At 46.1% G+C, this 24,822-nt stretch overlaps 1 protein-coding gene across 2 annotated transcripts in view; it reads left to right on the forward strand.

Annotated features, from left to right (window-relative positions):
- Positions 1–24,822, forward strand: part of PPM1H (protein phosphatase, Mg2+/Mn2+ dependent 1H) — a 267,686-nt gene that overhangs the window by 156,086 nt on the left and 86,778 nt on the right. For both annotated transcript variants that reach the window (XM_061205751.1, XM_061205752.1), the window contains exon 5: positions 24,603–24,687. In XM_061205751.1, coding sequence (XP_061061734.1) covers positions 24,603–24,687 — 85 coding nt within the window. The remainder of the gene's footprint in view (positions 1–24,602; positions 24,688–24,822) is intronic.

Here is a 24,822-nt window from a genome sequence, read left to right on the forward strand (position 1 = left end):
GCAGCGGTACCCTCTTGCCCTCTGCTTCAGGACTGAGTGGCATCTTGTGGGATGCTGCATCCAGCCTCCCGTACATGTCATGGCCATCATGATTTGCTGCTTGAAAGGCTGCAGTGGTGTTCCACATGGGAACACCCCCATACATGCATTTTAGCTTTTCCTGAGCTTGGGATCTGCAGACAACCTCCTTATCCCCGAATAGTGCCGGTCTGGAGGCCAGAGCCTTTGGGAGGTGACAGTGCCACACCAGGAAGAGCTAAACACTGCCCTTCTGCAGAGCCTCTGTGGTTTCTTATGCCAAGGCACTGATTACTCTTTTAACTACATTGCCAACAGGCAGCCTTCTGGTTGACCCAACATTTCTATAAGAACTCTCAGACTTACGGCACTAGAGAGGTCCAGTGGTGCTTGGGAGAGAAATAGCACTCATGGGTTTCCTAGCATAGCTGTGCATAGTGTGTGTAGTATGGTTACCTGAAAATGTACGAGGACCTGTGCAAAATGAGCATGTCCCAGGTGAGGCTTCAAAGAAGTCGAGTAACAGGGTTACAAAGCCAGACAAAGCCCAGCTATCTTTTCTTTCGTCATTTGGTTTTTCATAGGAGTTTACACTTTGCTGTATTTAGCTGCAGGGATATACTGATTTCTTCCACTAGTGTTCTTGGTCCCATCTCCTCCTGAAGCAGACTCTAGCCATCCTTTCTACCGTCCCTGTCTTCATTGGCCCTCTTCCTTCTGGCTTCTTCCCCGCTGCCTGAAGACATGCTCACAGCTCCCTCGTCTTACACAAGCTTCCCCTCACTGCTCTGTCCCCCTCCAGTCAGTTCCCTTCATGTCCAAGCTCCTCCCACGAGATGGGCATCCCCTGGCTCCACCTCTCCGCTCAGGACAGCCTCGACTGTGTCCCCGCCACGTCCCTGGAATACAGTTTCCTTCCCCACCTTACTCACCCTGCTGTATGGGAGAGCAAGCTAGCTGCTCCCCAGACCCTTTCCCTCTTGTTCCAGGCACAGGACATTGACTACCCTCCCCAGCTGCTGTATGGGAGCGTAGGTGTGGCTATGTGACTAAGTTTCAGCCAGGGAGGTGTGAGCAGAGGTGAGGCCTGACCCGTAAAAACCTCTTACACACTGTAATGGCTTAATTGTGTCCCCCCCCCCGCAAAGATATGTCCAAACCCTAACCCTCATATCTGTGAATGTGACCTTCTTTGGAAATGGGGTCTTTGCAGATGTAATGAAGGTGGAAGTTAAGATGAAGTCATACTGGATTAGGGTGGGCCTTAAATCCAAGGACTCGTGTTCTTATAAGAAGGCCATGTGAAGACAGAGATGGCGGGAGGGTGACAGGTGAAGATGGAGACCAAGATTGGGGTTAACCTGACAAGCTAAGGAACACCAAGGAATGCTAGGAAGAGGCAAGGAAAGATCCTCCCCTAGAGCCTTCAGAAGAAGCATGGCCCTGCTGACACCTTATTTCAGACTTTTAGCCTCCAGAGCTGTAAGGGAGTAGATTTCTGTTATTTTAGGCCATCAGGTTTGAGGCAGTTTGTGCCAGTCCCAGGAAACTGTTTTGCACACCCATCCTCTCTTCCCTGTTCTGCCGACTGGTTGCTGACAAACGAGGGTGACCTCGGCAGAGAGCCGGAGCAGGCAGAACACCTGGCAGCCTGATTCCCTATGAGGCCCCTCCCCCACCTCCAAGCTGCTACCTGGACTGTATGTTTCACAGGTGAAATACACATGCGTGGCACTAAGCCGCTGAGACTTGGAGGGTTTATCTGTTACAACAGCTAGTATTTCCTTAACTAAAACACCCGCTTACTTGCCAAGGGACTGATGGCAGCTGCCGTAAATACACGCTCAACCTTTCCCTCCTGGAAACAGTCTCTGTGATGGTTTCCAGAATTTCACCCTCTCGTTTCCTCTCTCCCTCCTTCACTGCTGGTTCCTCTTCACAGCTGCCCCCTAAAAAGCAGCCCACCCCCAGGGTTTCCTCTCCCGCCGGCTTCTCCATACCCCATCCCTGAGTCCTCTCATGCACCTGCATCTCCCACTTAACTCTGATGTTACCCAGATATATAAGCCCACACCAGACCTCTCTCCCCCATCTCGGGCCCCGTGGCCACCCGCCTCTGGTCATCTCACTGCACCCCCCTCTCTGCACAATGTCAGGGGGCTTCCGGGGGGGCAGTGGCAGGGTCGGCCTTCTAACTGTCCTCAGACTTTGTCACTCGTCTTCCCACCACATCCCCAAGCCTAACCCATTTTCTGAGCCTCTGGCTTGGCACGTAGGGTAACGGCTCTCCAGGTATCTGTTGGCCAGGGTAACCATACTTCTCAGTGTTTTGAAAGATTCTGTTGAGAGAAACAGTGCGTAGGGAGAATTTCCAGTCCTAACATCCCTCTAGAAATTCCCAAGTTCGTCCCTGGATTGAGGCTGACCCTCACATATGTGGCCAACCGAAATGGTTTTCTGAACAGCTTTCTGATGACACGAGCTTGGAGAAGGTTAGGAGGAACAGCTCTGGGAAACGTGTTGCTGGATTTACTGCAGGGGTCCTGCTGAGGGACTTGTCCATTTCATCACACAGTGTCCTCTTTCCTACGTACCACTGGGCACTTTTCTCTGATGTGCTCTTTAGGGAAAGAACTGGGGTTAAGGGGGAGAGGAGGGTTTTTTTTGGACCCTGAGGTGAGTAGACCAGTTGTGGTGGTTTTGTTGCTGCCTGTCATGAAACATTTGCAGCCGCTTTTCGGACAGTTAAGAGCCTTACAGCACATGTTTTTGGTGTTAACTTAATTCCTAGCTTCCTCTGATCTTCCCTAGTTTTATTTTCCACATATATTTATTTTTTTATTTTATCTTGTGTGTATTTATGTAATCTCTGTTTAAATCCTTTCTGGAACAAGGTAAAGTCTGAATAAATAAGATGTTGCTGTAAACCTGTTCACACTTAAAAAGTGTCCAAAACTAGAGGAATTTTCTTTTCCAAAATGGTGCCCTTTTCCTGTGTTCCCAGTTTGATGGTGTCACCAAGCAGCCCATTACTTAAACTAGAACCCTAGGATAGCCTAACGGTGCCCGCTCTCTTTCTCGTCCCTTCTCCCCTCCCACATCTGCTACCACTTCCTGTCCGTAGCCAACAGCATCTTTTGTAGGCTCCATAAAGGAGCCTCACCAGGGCTCCTTACAGGGATCGCTGCTTCACTGGTGCCCAGCCAGTCAGTCAGTCCCCAAGACCACAGACACCCGTGGCCACCCCACGTCCCTTTTGAAAGCCCATCAGTGACTTCTCGTCTTCAGAATCAAGTCCAGATTCTTTGGGCTTCTTTGTCAGCCTCTCTGCACCTTCGTCTCCTGCCACTTCTTAGCCCCGCACCCTGCACCCCAGCAGTACCAGAGCATACGCTTACCCCTCCCTGAACCAAGCCGTCCTCTGCCCCTTGTCTTCATAGCTGCCACTGCTTCCCTCCTTGTCTGTTGAGCAGCCCCCAGGAATGTCTTCTACAAGACTCAGCTTAGACGTCACCTCTTCCTTGAGATCTTTCCCGTGTTCCCTGTGCCTTCCTAGGCAGCGACCTGTTTATGGTGCCCTTGTGTGTGCCTGGGACCCCAGGGTCTCCCCTTCTCTGTGCTCTTGCTTTTCTTTCCACACCGCAGCATAATTGCACTTCTCTCCTTCTCTCCCCTAATAGGCCAGAGCTCATTTGTGGCAGGAATCAAATCTTCTCTTTGTATCCCCTCAAAGCTCTGCCAGAAGCAAGCTCAATTCCGCTTAGTTGTTCCAAAAAATTGCTTGTAAATAGTATTGTTGTTTTCAAAGACCATGACACTGTTGATACCGTTGTGGGCTTTATCATATTCTTTAAAGGAGCCGGGGCAAGTAGATGCGCTTAGTCCAGGGGTGACACTAAGTGGTGGGACCTGCAGCGTGAAGGAGACGGCTAGTTGCGGGGCAGCACCCGCCTCGGTCCCAGTGATCATGGGCTCCCCGCACCGTCCCCGGCTCCCATCCCGTCTGACCCATGTCCTGTGGTTCTGGCTTCACATGGCACCGGGAATACATCTCTTCTGTGTTGTTCCATTGCCCACCTTCAGGCAGGACTGGCCCTTCTTTCACTGAAGCTTCAGCGACAGACTCCTGTTTCCCTCTTCCAGCTCTGTCCTGCACCGTCCACTTTCCACACCCAAGAATGACCTTTGTAAAAGAGAAATCCTCTGCTCTGAGCCCTGCAGAGCTTATTGTTGATCTCGTTTGAACTCTTCTGACAGCCCGCCCCGTCCTCTGGTGGCCCAGCCCGCCTCGCTAGCCCTCCAGGCCTGTCTCGTCTTCCTCACTGAGCTTCATCCAGCCCCTGCACACGCCAGACCTCCCCGCCATGGTCTTTGCGCACACACTTGCTTTCGCCCTGGCTCTGCAGTTGGATCGCCCTGCCAGTCCTTCGGGCCTCCCTGTCTGAGGCCCCCATCTTTCTACTCAGATCACTGCTCCTCCCAGGGCTGAAAGCTCTGTGCAGCAGTGACTGTTCCCTCGGGTCCTCTGCCGGATCCCCGGGCCCCACGTAGGGTAGGCACTCAGGGAGTATTTGCCCAAAGAAAGAAAATAAGGAAGAGGAAGAAAGGTCCTGGAAGTTCGAATTTGATCAGTACAAGTACGGTGTTCCTGGGGCTCCCATTACGCTCAAGGTCACATGGTTTTGCTTTAGGTCCATTTTTTATGATTAAAAATGTCCAGCCACTTTGGAGGCTGAGCCCTCCATATGTCCAGAGGGTTGGTGTTCACTGTAGCTCGGACCCATGGTTGAGACGCATGTGCCACAGATTGGTGGTTTGGCTCTCTCCGGAGTTGGCAGCCCCGGTCTCCTCTCTGGAATTGAGGGCGTACCTACATTTCCAGTGCACGTTTTCCCCTCTCGGCAATGTAGGACACAAGCCGAGGGACTTGGCTGTCCCCAGATGGTACCTCTCAACATACCGGTTCCAGAGTAAGTGATCTCTCCAGGTGCACACTCTCTCTTTCCTTCTGGGTCACTCCCATTTGTTCTCATTTCACTATTTTTGTCCCTGGTAATTGTCTGGGGAGGAATTCACCAGAGTTCATTTTTTGTATTATCAGCTTTTTCAAAGGAGAGAAGTGAGAAGGGTGGTCGCCCCTGGCATGGAGCAAGAAACCAAGGGCAGGAAAGAAAGGTGGCAGCTGGATCAAGGCAGGGATCTCAGATGGGGAAGAACCCTCACCTTTGCGAGAGGGCAGCTGAATGCATCAGTGGCGTCCCTAAATGTTCAGAAACAACCAAACAACCAGGAGTTTAGATGGGAAATAACAGACCTCCGTGGGCAGGAGGAAGCACAGCATATTCAAGAAAGAACCCTGAGGTGAACGTTTAGACATGGGTTTCAGTCTGGCCGAGCCACTAACTTCCCTAGATCTTGGGTTCTTCATCCCTAAAATGAAATGACTGTCCTATGAGGATTTCTAAGCTCAAAAAATTTCCGTGAAGAAACGTCATGTATCGCATTTCTGCACTATGCACCTCTGGGAAGTGTTTAAGGAACTGCAGTAAGTTTTGGAGTCACATTAGTGATTTCAACTTTCTGTGTTTGACACCTGTTCTCTCTGATGATCCCCCCGAGAGGAGTTGCTGAGGAAGAACTGAGCTGGAGGCTCTCAAGTGGTTGTAGCAATTTCTGTTGTACTCCCACCTGCTTTGTCAAGTAGTGAACAATTAGACTCACAGCCAAACGGCAATCCTCCACACAAGAGGCAGGTGATCTGAAGTCAGGTTCCACTCGGGAGTGTTCACTCTGCCTGGATTCAGTGCCCAGCCCTTGATTCAAGCTCACAAATGTATCTCCATAGCACACCATGCAGTACAACTTAAGTTTTGTGATCTAGCAGAGTCAGACTGGCTTGTGGTTAGAACCTAATCTTCAACCTGAGACTCAGTGCTTACCCCTCAGAATGACTCTGGGTCTTTCAGCTGTTTTACCATCTTTCATAGGAAAAGTAATTTTTTCTTAAAGTCATTCTGGGACGTGGCCTTTCCATCCACAGCCTTTCATGGAGAAGAGAAATCCACTCAGGGGCCAGGTAGTTCCTGACTGTGAAATCTCTCTTGGGTCAAATGCCCCTTTCTTTTCTCCATGGTTTAAAGGTATAAGTAAAAGTGTGGGGAGAAAGATACGAAGTTTGAAGCTTTGGCAAAGCTTATGTCCTACTGCCAAGATAGAACAAACATTGATTTGGTCAAGAAGCTGAGTTTTTTGGGTTAACGGTCCCAATGAATTCTCCCACATTCATTCTCCGATGATCGTGCATTATAGATCATCTTTAAATTCCTTAGACCTCAAAAACTGGCAAGAACTGTTTTAACTACAAATAAACACATAAGCCGTATAAATACAGAAATCCCACACATGCAGGGACCTCCCTTTGGTGAGAATGCTGTAGGCATGGATGAATCACGCTCAGATAGTTTTCATCTGTGAGGTTGACACGAACTCTGACGCCACCAGACCTCAAGGCAAAAATAGATGCTCTTCAAAGACTTTGTAACTTCCAAGAATCATCCATGTGGAAACCAAATGGAGGTGTTGATTCTCATGAAAGAGATCTCACAACTACAGCGAGTGACTCTGAGTGATCCCAGCCAAACACGAGAAAGTGTTAACTTTTTCATCTGTGAGTGAAAGAATGTGATCGTGATTAGGATACATGACCTGAGGATTCTGGGGCAGTTTTAAGCACTTAGCTTCAAGCACTACAGTTTAGCCTTTTGAGCAGCAAACTCATGTTTCAAATTATAACAGACGTCTCTGTTAATCCTCTAATCGCTTCTTAACCTCACTCCTAAATTGCACCAGGCTGAGGCTGTAAAGGTTTGCATGTGGAAAGCTTCCATCTGCCTTTCTTCTCTGAGGGGTGGTTGTGAATGGGACCAAGCGCCACTGGGAACAGGACGATTGTGCCCTAGGAGCCTCTTGTTCTGTGGAGTGTGTGCCTTGCTGACTGATGCTAAACATTGGAAATGTACATTTGAATAGGTCCGTAGAAATCGGAATTTGATGGATGGTGTTTGCCCTGAGTGTTTTGTGGAGTGGTGTTACGGTAGGGAGTGCCTCTCCAACGGGGTTATTTATTAGAAGAACAAGCTTACAACTTGAACTTTTTCACCAGAAGAACATTGGAAAATAGCATATCTATAGTGGCACATTTCTGGTGGATTTACTAGGGTGTGTTTTTCTTCCGGTGAATTGACCTCTTCATTAATCTGTTTTCTTCACTCCTGTGAGATATACAAGGGTGAACTGGTTTATTTTTATTTTACAGTTTGAGGAAGAAGGTAAACTCTAAGTAGCTAGTCTAGAGCTTAAGGTATTTTTTTATTCACCTGAAGAGTTTAAGTTTTTCCAATGTGTTAGCCCACAGTATGACTATTTCCCGTCCATTTTTGTGTTGCAAATGGGAATGGCATCCCTAGACTTTCATGGAAGCTAGGTTTCTGCTTTTGGCACTACTAATCCCAGTGAAAATGGGAACTGGTTTATCTATGGAAAGTCACGCTCTCGTTTGTGTTGGTGATGTGCTTTTCCTGTCTCTTGAGTACTGTTTGTACTCATGTAATTCAGATTCATAACCAGAGCGTGAGGCAGAGTGGGGATAACAGGTCATGTGGCTGAGACCCCCGCGCAGGCAGTTGGAATGACTCAGTTGCCAGCATACTTAAAGAACCAGTGCCCATCCTCCCCCCCCCCGCTCCCCCCGCCCTTGGACCACAGGTTTCTCTTCTCGGCTTCGCCTTTGGGATTCCTCTTGCTGGTCACCCACCTTACCCCAATCTCATTTTCCAACTGGACCAATTATGGCATTGAGTGCTCCCTGGGAACTCTGGAAGAAGGAGATTTCTCTTCTCTGAGCCCTTGGAAAAAGGGCTCTTTGGCTTTGGGGGCATCTTGACTGACATCACAGCTACCTCTTCAGTCAGCTTAACCAGGTCCAACTGGTTTGTGGTAAGAAATCCTGGTTTCTCTCTCCTGCTCGTAGCTGCGGTTCTGGCAGAGATGCTTCCATGGGTTCCTAGCCTTTCCTGTGCTGTTCCTAGCTCTGTCAGTCAGCTTCTCCGAGATTCAGTTGCCCTCCCTCCTCTCATCCCCCGCTCCTATTCTTTTCTTAAATTTCTCAGTAAATACTCTTCACCTTTTCACAACCACATTCCCAGGGTTACCAGCTCAGCGGCATCTTAGAACTCCCCGGCCTGGACCTCCTTTTTGTTTATGACAATCCTCTCGTGCAGGAACTTATTTTGTATATTTATATGCACATGTTTACTTTATGAAACAGTTTGTCAAAACAAAACAGAAACAAACAGCAAACTTGTTACTGTTACATAAGCAGTAGATGTTACTGGTATACAGTTTTAAAAAATACAACTAAATAAGATTAAGAAAAGAAAGGCATATTCTTATCACATAGACATGATCACTCACTCTCCCACTTGATGGTCCTTCAGATACTCAAAGGCACCTATTGTGACCATCCACAAATCTTCTCTTCTTCAGAGGAAACATCCTCTGAAGGATGGTGGTTTCACGTGGTTTCCTTCCTTTCGCGTGGTTTTCATGTGGTTTCCTTCACGTGGTCTTCGGAGAGCTGGTTAGAGCCCCTCAGCCCCAGGTCTCTGGCCCTAGCCCTCTTCTTGTGGAATTTCCCTGTTCACACATGGCACCACCCAGCACTGAATTGACCCATGCTGTGTGGAGTGATGGCCACCCCCCTTGTCAGGACAGCATCGCTGAGCCCACTCTCACTTTCCTATCAGTCATGCCACAGAGCCAAATCACAATGACCGTCTGTTGGAACTGAAACTCTTTAATTTTGCAGCTATTTCAACCACTTTTAATTTACCTCTTTTTACTTAAACTGTTCTATCCTTCGTGGTCAACCAAAAGATCACGAACAATTTTGTTGGTTTCTAAAGTCCAAATAGATACTCTGCGTGTGGCATGTCTTTTACCTGGAAAAAAAAAAGGGATGGAGGAAGAGGGCTTGGGAAAGGACAGGCTTTCCCCTTAGTGGACTCAGGCAGACCACCAGTGACCACTGCTTTCCTTTATTAGCCCTCACGAGCCTTACCTTTAATGACCTACTCTAGAATCTTCCTCCAGATTGATATCAGGTCCCTCCTTGTTAGTTTACAGAATCCATTGTTTCCTTTGTTGAAAAGGGAACCTGAGTTGCCTGTCTCTAATCTCTGGTCACATCTTTCCTTCACTGCTGTTCCTCCCAGATTCCTGACAGAACTGTGAAAGCCTCATCTTCAAGTACTTTTAGGGCCCTGGGATGTAATCTGTTGAAGCCAGAAGACTTGATCCCATTTATTGCAGCAGAATTCTCTTCTGTAATATTTTCATCTATCTTGGGCCTTAGTTTTTTGTTTTTTTAAACTCGTGGTTATTTTCTCCTTCTACCTGACAAGTAAAATAGAAATAAATTAGTACTTCTCCTTCTTTGTCATCCATCAGCTTTACACCTGTAGTTTCCAGCAGCCAATTAGTCTCTTCCTCAATCACCTCAATTTTTCAAATATAACTAAGGAAGGTCACTTCTGTTGTCTTCACCATGTTCCATAGGTATGAGTCTATTCTGGGTTTTAAGTTTGTGAACAGTTTTGATTGGTGGGTGTTACTGTCCGTTCTTGGCCAACTTCCCATCAGAAGTAATAGGGTCTTAAATTAACACCATACTAATGAATGGTCTGAGTGTTTGCAAAATGGGAAAAATATAAGGTCCAAAATACATTTCTTTACCTTGCCATGTCAGAGAGATTCCTATGTGTGAAATAAGACCTACTAGGTAAGCTATAGAGGAGCAATGACATTCTGCAGAGATGAATTAAAGCTCAACTCGATTTCTGGAAGGTCCCAGGGGAGGAATTAGAAGCTGCAGAGCTGAGCCCTGAAAACTCTAATTCACAGGTCCTATTCTGGACCCTGCCTACCAATCCCCAAAAGTTGAACGGGGAACTATATGGACAGAGGATAAGGCAGAGGAACACGTTTTGTAAGTAATACATTTTGGCCTTAAATCCCCGTGCAGTCCCTTCATGAGCCAGACTGGAACATATTGGGGTCTTCTTTTGTTTAAGCTGGAATCAGGACCCAGAACAGTCTGTCTGCCTCTTTACCCCAGTCCCAGTGAAGAGGGAGAGTCGTTCCAGAGAAGCAGCAAATACAAAAATAAAATGTGAACCAGAACAAGAAAGCCCCCAAACTTCTAATGAGAACTAGTTGAAGTCAGGGTAGCAGGAGCACACCTTGAGCTCTCATACCTGGCATATTATTGAAGAGAAGAGTTAGAATGGAGAAAACCAAGGGGCCGGGAGAGAGGGAGAGAGAGCTTGGTTTTCTTCCAGGCAGCCCCCGCCCTGGTCTCAGCCCCCTTTACCTCTGAAGCTTTGTGATTGAAGTGTCTCTCAAAAAAGAAAATGGAATCAGAGAGCATCCCTGATTTTTCACCTGACAAGGTTTTTGGGAGTAGATGGTGTAGCTCCCAAGAGTGAAACCCACTGTGTCCCTAGGCTATAGCTCAGTCAAGGGCATGCATCCCTGAATTTGACCTACACTTGGTAGAAAAGTGAAGAGCGGTTAAGAAATGTTCCTCCCCTAGTCAGATTTGGGAACTATTGCACAGTTACCTAGTCTTAGAGAACAATGACACATTTTACTGTACTAAAGACTCCAAAAAGTCCTGTGACAAAGAAGAGCGTTTCCCAAACTCTTCTGAGCATGCATTTTTTTGGTGGTTTCCTATTATCACTCAGAAGAGTGTTCCATGGAAAACATTGTAGGGGGCAACTTCAATTCATCGATTTACTCTGTGAAGTGAGTTCAACAGGTAAATGAGGGAATGGACCCATTTTCTATGTTCTCGCTTATTAATATTTATCCCCACGTTCTATATCCATTCCCTGGAATACTTGTTTCCGTTCCATGGTTTTAGCTACCATATAAACATAACTGTTCCCAACTCTCTTTTTCTAGCACTGACTTCATTCCTGAGCACCATACCCACATTTCCAGCTGTGTACTCATTAGCCCTTCTCCCTGGGCATCAGGCACGTGTGCTGAACTCAACATGTCCAAATCAAAATGCAGCGTCTTCTCCTCCAGATGGGCCTCTCTTCCCATCTCTCCTGTCGTCACCCTCCATTGTCCAACCTGGGCATTTCAACAGATTCTAAGACCTTTTCATCTCCTTTACTTGGGAGAATATATTTTTAGATTATATACATTTAATAAATACACACATAATTTTAAAAATTTAATATATTATACCTCTGAGCCATTTCTGTTTCCACAGACACAGTCCAGACTCTCACTGTTCATTTGGACAATTGTAATAGCCTCAGGTAAATTATGGGCTCAGTGGAATTTTTGCAGGGAAAGGGGATTTGGCATGGGAACCTTTAGTATATCTGTTTGTCAAAATGAAATCTTAAATTACAGATATGCTTGGAAAAATCTGAAGGAGATTATGGCATTAATATTAATGGACAGGGTGGGGTTTTGAAGCTAGTGATCAAGAGAAACAGGAATGCTCCATTACTACCCTGTCAATCTCCCTTCTTTTCCATGGAGTTCTGGGGGTACCTGAACACATGACTAGAAATGACAATGGGAAATCAGCATGCCATTTCATCATTAAAGCCTAAGTGAGGTCACTAGATACACTGGGTTTTTTCGGTTTGTTTTTTGTTTTCCTTCATACAGTTCTTTAGGATCACAATTGTGGACAGTTATTGTACAAAATAACAAAGTTCCAAGTAATGACTGTTCTACTTTGACTTGTAGATATGTATGTTTCCCTTAATGATTCAATCAGCTATGCTTAATAAGTCATGCTTAAAGTCCTTTTGCACATAAACTCATTTAATCTGAAGAAAGAGGTATTTTCCCTTTTTCAAATGGGGAAAATTGAGTGTCAGAGGGGCTCCTAAGCATGGCTAGTTCATAGCTTGAGCTAGACTTTGAACTCTGAGCCCTTGATCACTTTCCACTACACCTCAACTGGCTCCCCAAACCCAAATGATGGTTATGTTCAGTGGATGAGAGATGGGCTTCCCAAGCCTTTCTATGTGAAGAACTGACATGGGGTAACCATCAGCTGGTAGAGCCAGGAAGCCCTGCAGGCGAGGCATCCAACCTGTTATCTAACCATTGGGCCACAGATAAGCCAACTGCCCTGCCAGGTGAAGTCATGTCGTAGCTTATTTTGGGCAGGGGCATGTGGCACCGAGGATGACCTGTTTACTTCTATGGTATAGGTTGTAAGACTTTCTAAGTACATTATACAGTACACAGTCTAAAGTGAATGTTTATGGATCCGGCTTTGCCCTCACACCACAGATGTAGTTCCTGATTTATAGCATCATAAAGAAACAACAATAAAGGATGCTTCAAGATTCTTGGCAGGCAAATATAGGCAAAGCTCCCTCATGTCCTTTTGAAGAATTTCAGGGACGGAGACCCCTTGGAATTGGCTTCGGTCAATGTATAATGTGAAGATTAGGAAATTCTTTTCTTGTTTCCAACCATAGAATCTTACTGATTTGATTAAATAGAATTTCCTCTTGTTTGTGTTGCTCTGAGCATGAAGAAACTGGTCACTCACCATTCCTTCAATAAAATGATTTCAAATTGCGTGAAGGAGATTGTGATCAAATCACTGCTCATTTTTTCCTTCAGGCTAAAATACCATAATTGCTTTAACCTCCTTCAAAGCATCTATTTTCCATCCCTTACATTGTTTTTCTTTCTTTCCTTGGAACTCAGTTCAGTTGCTCCATGGCATTGCCCTTTTAAAATCGAGTGGTTGGAACTGGACACACCTGTGTCCAATTGTAACTAATATGGAGCATGGGTAAAGAAGTTGCTTCCCGGACTCTGCATGTTCTACCTGCTGCCTTGGCACACAAACAGTGAGCTATTGTCATCATCAGTTATTTAAAAGAAAGGGAAGGAGGAGGGGAGGGAGGGAGGGAGGAGGAGAGGGAGGGGGAGGGAAGGGAAGGGGGAGGGGGAGGGGAGGGAGGGAGGGAGGGAGGAGGGGAGGCCTCACCCAGTCTGGCTACTTGCTACTGGGAGAAAAATGTGCTCGTTTTGGGGCTTGAGAAGTGTTTGTGTACATTTGTGCTGGGGGACCGTAGAGTGCTGTAGATTATAGGTATTGATCCTGCACTTGAGAAGAACAGAATATACACCCTCTGACACAAATGGAAAAGGAACCACTAAGTGTTCAATATGTGTATTGAGGTCGAAGCACACAGGCAAAACTTTGCCAACTAAGTGCTTTTGAAACTGTGCAAAATAAGAAACCACTGTGGGATTTTCAGAAATAAATTTAGTTTGAACTCTGCAGTCCTTTAAAAGAAAGTTTTAAAATTCACCAGTTGGGAACGCAAAATGGTGCCGCCACTTTCAAAAACCTGATTGGCAGTTCCTCAGAATGTTAAACATGGAGTTACCGTGCGACCCAGCAATTCCACTCCTAGGTAGATAGCCAAGAGAACTGAGAATATATATTCCCATAAAAACTTGTACAGGAATGTTTACAACGATGTTATTCACAATAGCCAAAGAGTGGAAACAACCTAAATGTCCATCCACTAATGAATGGATAAACAAAACGTGGTGTATCCTTACAGCGGAATATTCATTCAGCCATAAAAAGGAATGAGGTACTGACGCCTGCTATAACACGATGAACCTTGAAAACGTTATTTTAAGTGGAAGAAACCAGGCACAAAAGGCCATATATTACAGGATCTCATTTATGTGAGATATCCAAAACAGGCAAATCTATAGAGACAGAAAACAGATTAGTGGTTGACGTGGGTTAGGGGGGAGGCGGGGGGAATGGGGAGTGACTGCTAATGAGTATGGGGAGCAGTTCTTTTTGAGGTGCTGAAAATGTTCTGGAATTAGATAGTGGTGATGGCTGCACACCCTTGTGAATATACTAAAAACAACTGAATTGTACACTCTACAAGGGTGAATTTTATGGAATGTGGAATATATTTAAAAAAAAAAAAAAACAGCCCCACCGTTAATATACACATGGACCCCTTATCATTATTTTTAGAAATAAAGCACCTCAAAAAGTTTTCTTTCATGATTGAAGGCTTCTACCTGGTGTGGGAAATATTGTGCCGGTGCACTTGGTGTCATGAATGTTGGTGGTATAGCAAGATGTTTGTAGAAAGTGGCTGAATTATGACATTGAGAAATTATTCTGGGTGGTGTGAATACAGACTGGGCTGCTTGCGAGGAAAGCAGGAACATCTGACTCAGTTATTGCTCTGCGAGCGGTCATTTATTTTTGCTGCTACTGAAAGATCTGAATTTTTTTTCCTGACCATTCTTTGGTGAATATTTTTGCTGATACACTTGCATATTTGAGGTTCTGTTAAATGAATCATCGTATTTGCAACTTTTTTCTTTAGTATCCATTCTGGAAATGGAATGACTAAAAACACGCCAAAGCCAATTCCAGGCTCCTGGGATTATTTTTTTTCCCTTCAGCTATTTTTTGACCCCTCTAATGAGCATCAACAGCCTGGATGTCGTCTGATGGTGGTAACCCCAGCTTACTCCATCAGCTGCCCTGCTTGCTTTGCCATCGACACATTTCTAGTACTTTTGAAGGAGACAGATGCTTCTGCTGCATCTGAAGAGGATTCACAAGGTCTGATGCTTTTTGACAAAGTGGATGCCTCCTCCCCGTACTCCGGAATTGATACGCGCTGTCAAAACGGGTTTTCCGAATGGTTGCCCTTTGTCACCTTGTACCAGGTTTTCTCCTCCATTCTGGAAAATGTGCAGTTGAATGTTGCGTTTCGAATCACTTTCAGCTGAACAAGTGTGTAATGGAATCAGGTCAGAGATGCCTTTTGTTTGCAGCTTTGCGTTCCAAGGGGACTGGTGACAACAGTGAAAGTACATTGGGGGGCTTGCTCGATAATGGGCTCCTTGTCCTTTATGGTTTAAAAGAAGCACTAAGGGTGACTTCTCCCATCCTGGCACTACTGTATTGGTTTATATTTATCAGAATCTCAATTTGGGGGATTACCTCCTCCTGAGAGGGAAAGTAGTAATTTGTCCGTATTTCTCCACTCTGCAGATATTCGGCTTATTTTCAGAATCACTGAAATTTAGACCTGGGAGGTGCCTGAGAAATGATCTTGTCCTTACCCCTTCTTTTTATTGGCAAGGACACCAAGGCCCAGAGCTAGCGATTAACCTAAGGTGGGGCTGGCACCTACAAGTTCTGGTTCCCAGGCCAGTGCCATTGCCACCACACCGCCTCACTACCAGCGATGGGGCACATGGATGGGTACCCCTCAGGGCTGTGGACTTTCTGAGCAGGGAGAGGGCCTGACATCGGCCGTTGCCCCACAGTAGTGCTTTGTCTTTCCCATTACAACCTCCCGTGTAAACTGGCAGAACTTACAACAACCCAGAAAGATTCCTCCTGTATGTCGTACACTCACGCACCCTTTACTACACATGTGGGCGGTTTCCGTGCTGCAGGACTGGCTGGCCGCTTGACTGTTTGAGATGGGAATGAAGTTCTGTGCTACCTGGACTCTTGCAAACACTAGCCCCAGAGCACTTTGCTTTGCCGGCCAGCAGTTCCTACGCTGCAGAGAGAAGAAACCAAGGGGTATGGCAAAGTGAAGCAACTTGGTTTGGATGCTGCCTTCAGGAGTGAGCTTGAGCCCTGACTTTTATCTTACTTAACCTTTCCCTCCGTGGAGACTGGCCTGCTGGACACTATTAACTGCCTCTCAAGTCCAGCAGCCTGGCGATTTTGAAGTTCTTTTCCATTTCAGCTCTGCAGAGAGATTCTACCTTTAAGCCTGGAGATTTTCATATATATATGAATATATATAATGTTTATAAATGGAGATTTATATGTGGAGATTTTTATACATAAATATATCTATATTGTATATAATCTACATCTATAACTATACATCTATGTATATAAGGGATATATATATATATATATATATATATTAATTTTTCCCCATACTTTGTGCCACTTGGACCTTCTGTTGAGGCTGAAAACCTATATGCTCATTAATTGTCCTTATACCAAGTTTACATAGTACCTATTTGCAAAATCATTTGTGAATTTTAGTATTTTGTTTGGTCTTAAGGCCAAAGTTTTTACCTTGAGGAGGCAGGAGGGCTGACAGACAGGTGGTCTGCTCTGCAGTGCACTGGGGAGAGCACGGGCTTCTAAGCTTCCTGAGGCTCACAGAAAGGAAGTGCTGGCTGGAGTTCTCCTGCATTTGTCCTCCATCATTCTCCAGACTTCCTCTTCCTCTTAAAACCTCAATGTGTTGCTCCTTTGCTTGAATCTGAAGCTTTCTTGATAGTCACAGCCGATGACGTAAGAGCTGTGCAGCGCACTGAGGCAACATGGTCTCGTTTCACTGAAGGCTAGAAAGGAGGGTGTGTGAATGAGCCTCTACTATTCAAAGCTAGTAGCATCCTGGGGCTAGGGGGAACTTTCTGAAACACTCCAAGAGGGTGTTGTACACAGTGAGACCATTCCAGAGCATAGCTGTGAACATAAGCTACAGCACGTTGCCCACAACACTCACCAGTATATGTTGAGTTCTGCTTGCCCTGGAAAGAGGGAGATGTCTTCTGAGCAGTAGAAAGTGTAGCTGGCTGTTTGCTCCCTCCTGCTCCACTTAACTCCCAGCAGTGATCTCTAAGGGGAAGTGCCTCTCCCATCCCACGGCCACATCCAAACCCCTGGATGGCTGCCTCGGCCTTGAACTCTGCAAGTCGTGTGGTGGTAGGCAGCCCACAGGCACTGGATGCAGTCATTGAGGTGGGGCAGCGGGGGATGTTTTGTTTTGTTTTCGCTTTATCCAAGTGTCACTGATTTAACACACTGAAAATTTCCCTGTGGCCAATGAATAAGTATTACACGGATGCATACTGTCAGTACCTAAGAGGCATAGTTTCAAGTTCTTAGGTCCTCAGAGAAACGTGTGTGTCAGAGTAGTTCGGAATGCCCAGGCTGTGGCAGGAGGGGGAGGATTACATATGCACAGACCCTTCTGTACGCCTAAAATAAATGGAATCTAGCCATCCAGGGGAGGGGCTGATGAATCCTCGAGTCACCCCATTCATTCTTCATTCAGAACGTCTTTCTGTCGTTTTCATATGTGAGTGGGGTTGGCAGTTCTGAACCTACTTCTGTGGGTCTCCTCTTAGAACACAAATGATAGAAGAAGGTACAGACATTTTTGGTCTTAACCAGTTCTCATTTTTATAACAAAATTCTGCCACTGGCTTCTTAGTTAGTGGCTTCTGATGCAGCTACAGGAGAGTTTTGCAGTCACACCTGAGCTCTGAGAGACGTTTGGGCCCCAGGAAGAATTCTGTGGTCACTTAATGCTTGGGTCCCACCAGGGTTCACGAAGACTGGTAGTGCTACAAAGATGATTTAGCATTTAGTAGGATTCCGGGCCTTTTGTGAATATGTGGCCAAATCTGGGCAAATAAATTCCTCTTCAGAATTTACAAAAGGAATGTTTTACGATTCCTGTAAGTCAAATGATACAAAGATATGTAAAGGAAAATTAACTTTCTCTCCCACTTCCATGCCTTTCTCCCTACTCATTCAAACATAATTTATATTATCAGACAGCCAGGTGGCCAGTTAGTACAGTGACAGCCTTATTCACTCTCTGATAGTGCAGGCAAGAGGCAAAGAGAAAGCAAAGTGTTCCGTTTTCCCCACACAAGGGCACTGGGCCAGGGTCAGGTGATGACATGCAGCAGGGCAGGAGGAATCTTCTAGGTGTTGAGGAGCTTTGAACAAAAGGCTGTGCCTTTGGACCAAGGGATGGGGGTGGGATGGCAGGTAGGTGGTGGAGAAGGGGAAGGACTAGGAGTGGAAAAGTACTGAGTCAGAGTGGGGAAAAGTATCTTAGCCAAGACTCCTGGTAGAGGTGCCTAGGCTGGGTAGGCAGAAAAGTATGTAAATGTGACCCATGGTGAGGGTGGGGAGAGGGAACCCTGGCCTGCAGCTCCCCTCAGAGACTGCAGAGCCCTGGCTGAGCACCAGGGGTGGGGAGGGCAGCTTCCCCGCAGGCCTGCCCAGTAGAGCCTTTGCAGAGCCTGAAGGAGCACACATAGGATTTTGGCCTGGAATCAGATACTTCGTGTATATTGGGTATCTATATATAGTTTTTGTTTTTATAAAAATGGGATTATTCCACATATTACTCTGCAACGTGCTTTTCTTAACAATACATCATGGATACCTGCAGGTTACAAAACAGACTTAACTTTTTAAGTGACTGTATAACATATTATAGATTACACACCAATCCATTCAACAATTCCCCCTTTTGATAAACATTCATACTGTTTCCAGTCTTTGCCACAAGAAGTAACGTCAAACATGAATTGTTGACTTGTAATGAACCTTTTATTTCTTTAGGATATATTCCCCACAGTAGGGTGGCTGAACCATTTTTTTATGTAGTTACAATTTTAAGAGATTTAAAAAGTATAACAATCTATGTTCCCTTGAATTATGAGAATGACTTTTTCCCCTCACCCTATGAGAACTATTATATATTGTTAATGTTTTCAATAGATGTTTGCCAATCTGATGAGCAAAAATTACATTACTTTTACTTTAATTTGCCTCTTCCTGGACCAGTGAGGTAGAGCTTCTTTTCATATGTTTATTGAACATTTGCATTTTTCCTTCTAGTCAGTTGCCTAATCACATCTTTTATTGTTTTTTTTTCTTTTGCTTGTTTGTCAGATGCCTTTGGAAAGTATCACTCCTGCTCTGAGACGGGATTTAACAGGAGTTAGTGCGATCTCCTTAAGAGAAAGTGTAAGATTGAGAGAATATCTGAAATGAGCATCCTATTTGGCCCTTTATTTTTCTCTTGACCAGTTTATGTTTTGACCAGCTTGGGGAACAAAAAGTAAATCTTTTTGACTCCAAATTGTGACATTCAAGGATATAAGTAGCAGAATTTTCTAGCACCTGTTCTCTGAACTCAAATTTCTCATCAGTTAGGAATAAATTGCCCTTATCCTGTCATGTGCCTCATATGGGGGGGGGGGGTTTAAAAACTATCAATGTCTTTGCTTTACCTCCTCTTTTCCCATCCTTGCAGTTGACTCACAAAAACACATTAAACCTTATCATTCGCCCTGTTACGAATACTGCTCCGTCTCTTAGACTGGGTAAGAAATTAAAGCATGTATATTTCAGTTAGTCTCTGTAAATGAAAGGCTAGCCTTAACTTTGCAGAATATGCTCAGGAACCACCGCCTGTGTATGATATGGGATGCCAGGTGGGAAGTGGTTGCTAGTTGAAATCACCCAACCCCTGGTGACTCCCTCACCTAGTCTCTGGCCAGACACTGAGGAGGTGAATGAAATGTCATCCTGACCACAGTCATATCCACAGGTCTGGACCTGAGCCCCCAGAAGAAAGGTCAGGGCATGTGCCTAACTCTCCTTGACACTCGCTGCTATATAGCTTTTTTTCCCCGTTTAATAAAAACATTTCATAAAGTAATGAAGTAGAAGATATGAAGTCTATAAGGATCCTATGATGAGAGAATGTAGCTTTAAAGGCATTTCTCTACTTTATTGGTGGTTTAGTACAGGATTTGTCAGCCTTCACATGCACTCTGTTCCCTTTGAAACCCCTTCCTCTCACTGCCCTACTCCAGATTGGAGACCAGCTCTCTGACAAATTGATCTCTAGATCAGAGGGATGAAAGAGAGAAAGATCAAAAGGAAGCCGGGAATCACATAGGAAGAGGCATCATGATGCAGGGACTGGACAGTTTGGCTGCCAGACTTGCTGTCATTCTTTAATCCATGGGTGTCTCATAAAGGAAAAACTCGGTAGTTCAAACAGAAGTGAAGAATGTTCTGTACATAAGTGGATTTAGATATAATGATCTATTTATGAAAGTAATTAGGTAGGGTTACCCCCGCAGTGAACATTGGAGTTGAATGCCGATACCTCGTTGTGTACGAATTTGAAATGAAAAAACAGAGTAAACATAGTGGTGGCAGCATTCTCCCTTCCCTGCCCACTAAGGACAGGGGCCCTGCCTAATTTTCCCTTATCTTTTGAGTCACTTTTCAATGGTGATTCAGCCAGAACAACATCCTTTTGGGTCCATTGTCTTTTTGTAAAACCAATGAAAAGGCATGTGGATTTTTGAGGGCTCAGGCTGGAGACAGTTAGACAGTTACAGATCATGTTATTAAGAGAAGTCTTATTTGGGGCCTTCGCTTCTGGACACGTCTGTTCATCCACCCAAGTCCAGCTCACTCTTCATCCATTTAGTCGCTTATCCCTCAGCAAATAGTTATTGCGTGTCTGTCACAGGCCACACACTGAGTGCCGGAGATTCAGAAACCAGGGCTTAGGCTCTGCCCAGAAGACATCCTCAGGTAGTTAGAGACAGCCACAAAGGCCAGCCATCTCAGTGAGACTGGTAAGGGCTGTGGTACACCAGGCACGTGATTCCACGGGGTCACAGAGAAGGGGCATCGAAGGTAGACCAGGAGGGCATTCTCCTGCGCTGACTCTCGGAGAGGAATCAGTTGGCCAGAAGAAGGGAGAGTCAGAGTGCAAGGAATAGCAAGTGTGAGACTGAAACCAGAAACATAGGCAAAACCCAGATAATGAAGGAAAGTGGAAATGCTGGGAAGGCACCTAGGGGCTTGCAGTAGGGAATCCGATGTGATGCGAGTAATGCTTTTAAATCATCTTGGTGACCCTGGGGAGCAGAGTTCCTGAGTCAGGCAGACAAACTCTCATGCGGCCTGAACGCAGGCACTAACAGAAGAAACCAAGGAAAGGGACAGATTCTCATGCTACTGAGGGGATAAACTCTACAGGATTGCTGCCTGTTTGGATGTGTAGAGGGAGAAAAGTGAGATGGCTTCTGGAATACCCCCCCGCCCCCCGGTGGAAAGGGATGCTGTTCCCTGAGACAGGGACTGCTTGGAAGGACAGATTTTGGGGTGTGGTGGGGCAGGATCATTAAGTCTGAAACACGTCGAGTCTGAGATGCCACAGTGAGTATCCAAGTGAATATTTGTTGGCAGTTGGCTGTTCCAGGCTGGAGCACAGCAGAGACGTGTGGGCCGGAAAGGATGTTTGGAATCATCGGCATATGTCATGGTTGAAGCCATCGATCCATCCAGTAAATATTAAGGGCGCACACTCAGGGCCCGCTTCATGGGGTCGTGACCTGTGTGGGCCGCCACATTTGCCTTAATGTTCTGCCGTCACAGTCTTGAAATTCTCATTAATTTTTGAACGAGAGGACCTGCATTTTTATTTGGCCCGGACCCTAGAAATTCTGTAGCCAGTACTGCTTGTAACTGCCTGGGTCTGTGCACAGTAGTGGGGCCTCGGCGTGAGCAGGACAGACATGGTTCTCGCCTTAGGAGCTTACAGGCCAGCCCGGAAGGCGGACAGTTAAGCAATGAGTGACAGAACAGGATGTGTTCCATATTAGGGGCACCAGACTAACAGAGCACGTAGGAGAGGCCTCTAAACCAAATCTTGGGGGTTACAGGGTTGGGAAGCGAGCGCCCAGGGAGGGGGTAGAGAGACGGAATGGCAGCCCACAACCCCAGAGGAGTCTGAGAGGAGTGTCCTGGGAGGTCGGAGGGAGACCAGGAGGAGCAGTGTCCCAGAAGCTGGGGTCGGGAGGGACCGACAAATGCTGCCTAGGAAGCTGGGAATGAGGTCATGGTCAGGAGGTGTAGCAGCAAAGAGGCCGTTTGGGGACTGGTGAGAACAGTCAGGTAGAGAGAGGGGCAAGAAATGAATTTACCTGTATTTGAGGGATCGGTGGGAGGTGAGGAAGTAGAGCCCCTGAATGTAGATTAACGTGTACGTTAATGTGTAATGAATGTGTAAACCTTGGTTTAGGAGGAAAGAAAGGGGAAAAGACCCTGAAAGTGGGTTTCAGATTAGGAGAGTATTGTTTGTTCGGTTTTCGTTTCGGTTTTTGTTTTGTTTGATTTTAAACACAAAGTGTTTTGAGTGTGGTAGGAAAGCCAGTAGAGACAGAGGTTGGGAATGCAGAGGGAATAACTGACGTAGGGAAGACTCCGGGGTTGGAAGTGATGGATGGAGTCACCTGGTCAGGAGGAGAAGAAGAAGAGATGGCTGAGGGAGCAGGTGCGGTTCCAGGCGAAGGCCCCCTCGGCTCTGTGACATCCACTCAACTCTCCTTGTGTAAGCTCACATCCGCTTCCTCCTAGTTCTGCGCTCTTCCTCCCTCAGACTCAAGGCAAAGCTTCTCCTAAGTTCTCTCATCTGTTCTTATATTCAGTTAATATTCATGGGGCTCCTGCTAGGTGACAGGCAAGATACCAAGCATCTGGAATATGAGAGTGAACAAAACAGACCAGGCCCCCGACCTCCTGACACTTAGGTCCTGGAGGAGACTCTTGCATGGTCTGGTTGGCTCCTCCCCACAGGCCCACGCTGCCTGACCCCCCATCGTCCACCGTCCCTTCCTTCCTCCTCTTACCATGATCTTTTACTTCCCTCCCGGATACCCACCTTTCCTAGTCTGAGCCTGGAAGCTGGAATTCAGAGGCCATGTAGGAAAAGGGAGGGAAAAGAATTAAGACTAGCTTTTAGCAAAATTTTGAAACAGAAGATTGCTGTGGGAATTTACTGCATAATGCCTTTTGCTCTAGTGCCCCACATTCTCTGGGCCCTTCTTGCTACTTTAAGATTAGGCCCTAACCTTGACCTTCCCGACCCCTCCTTTCAAGTTCTCCAAGTTTCTCCAATTTTCTCCAGCCTCTATCAAAACCCCTACTCTTATTACAGTTCTTCTCAGCTGATAAGTAGGACAAAGACAATTTCAATTAACTCACACTGATTTGTGAATGGTGGATATCACCTTTCTTGGGGTTGGGGGAGGTGGTTGCATTTTACAAGTGACTCTGGATTTATAAGAAGGAATCTTTAATTTGTCCTATTTTCAGCGGCATAATAAAAGAAGTGATACGAGTATTACAGCAAGAGCCACCCTCTTCCCAGGGTCAGCCCCCGCAAAATTTTTCCGTTTTCTTACAGCTTCCACCATTTTTCTCCTAGATCCATAAATTCTCTAATGCCCCCAAGATTTTTATTGTCATCTCCTCCCTTGCCTGCCCCCCTCTACTAGTTTCTATGACAGCAGCAACTGGGCATGGGTGGTGAGGGGTTAGCAAGGGAGGGGGTCGAGCAGCTGCAGCCATTTATAGGGATTGTTGCCAAGTCAGGACTGCCTGCCTCTGCAGTGGGAGGGAGGGGTGCCCGGGGCTTCTTGGCACAAAAAATGCAGCCTCCCCATGTCAGTGAGGCATCCACCCAGAGCTGAGCTCATTGATGGTATTCCCCGTGCTTGTGGCTCTTCACAGAGAAGTGTGCTGGGTCCCCAGGTCTCTGGCTCCCTGATACCAGGAGCTTTGTGGTTCGAATAGAATGCAGTTCCCCTAGCCACTTGGATTTGTCGTAGAAATGGCAGCCTTCCGCCACAACTGATCGATAGCTGGCAAGCGGCTGCAGGGACCACTGCGGAAAAAGGTCTGAGCACAGGAGGCTCCACCGAGAACAGGCTTAGGGAAGGTTGCTCCACAGTAATCAATCCGGCAACTCCTCTTTTAGACGTCTGCTTTGGGGAACTCTGTTCTCTCAGAAGTCCCGGAGTCGGCAGTAGCTGTTGGGCACATTTTGGAGAGTATGTGAATTTCCTGAGCTTTAAGATGAGATAAGAGTGGTTTTCCTGGACCCAGGATATTACCCTAGAAACTCAGGAGCCTAGGTCCGCTGTTCTTAGATTTTAACGTGCCTCTGCCTCTGAATTCCCTGGGCATCTTACGACAATGCAGATTCCGATACAGGAAGTCTGCGGTGGAACCCGAGAGCCTGCATTTCTAACAAGCTGCTGGCTCACAGACACTTTGAGTAACGAGGATCTGGAGCTGCACTGTCTACTACACTAGCCCGCTTGTGACTGCTTAACTTAAAGCTAAATGAATTAAAATTAAATAAAATTAAAAATTCAGTTTCTCAGCTTGCACTCACCATGATTCAAATGCTCAGTACCCACGTGGGGCTGGTTGCTGCCATGTTGGACTGCACAGATTAAAACACAAGTTTTAATGATCACAGACAGTTCCACTGGAGAGCACTAGTCTAGAGTGAGCCTCCGGGCATCATTCATTGATTCATTCATTTATTCACTGACCATCTATTATGTGCCAAGTATTATGCTTGGTGCTGGGCATTAAACTAGCAGAACAAGTAAACATGAACTAACGAGAATGTCATGCTCTTAAAGATACTTACAATGTGGTGAGTTGGTAGCACTGAGCTTTGCTGTGCAGGTCAGAAGAAAAAGTATCCTCTGAGAGTTTCAGGTGTATTCTGAACTAAGCTATGGAGTTATGACAGAATCGAGGTACTTATGAGATTGGCTGCTGACATGCATTTTCACCATTTCAGGGCTATAATCATCAGAAATGGAGAAATCATCCCCATGTCTTCGGAATTCACCCCTGAGACTGAGCGCCAGCGACTTCAGTACCTGGTAAGAGTCACGTAGGTCTGGCAGAGCGCCGCGGCGTCAGGGCTGGCGTCGGAGCTGTTTTGGAGGAACATGTTGCTATTGACCTGGGAGCAGGCCCACAGCAGTAAAACGACATATGGCGTTAACACCCCCATA

This window comes from Eubalaena glacialis, chromosome 11 (genome assembly GCF_028564815.1).
Source record: "Eubalaena glacialis isolate mEubGla1 chromosome 11, mEubGla1.1.hap2.+ XY, whole genome shotgun sequence".
NCBI lineage: Eukaryota > Metazoa > Chordata > Mammalia > Artiodactyla > Balaenidae > Eubalaena > Eubalaena glacialis.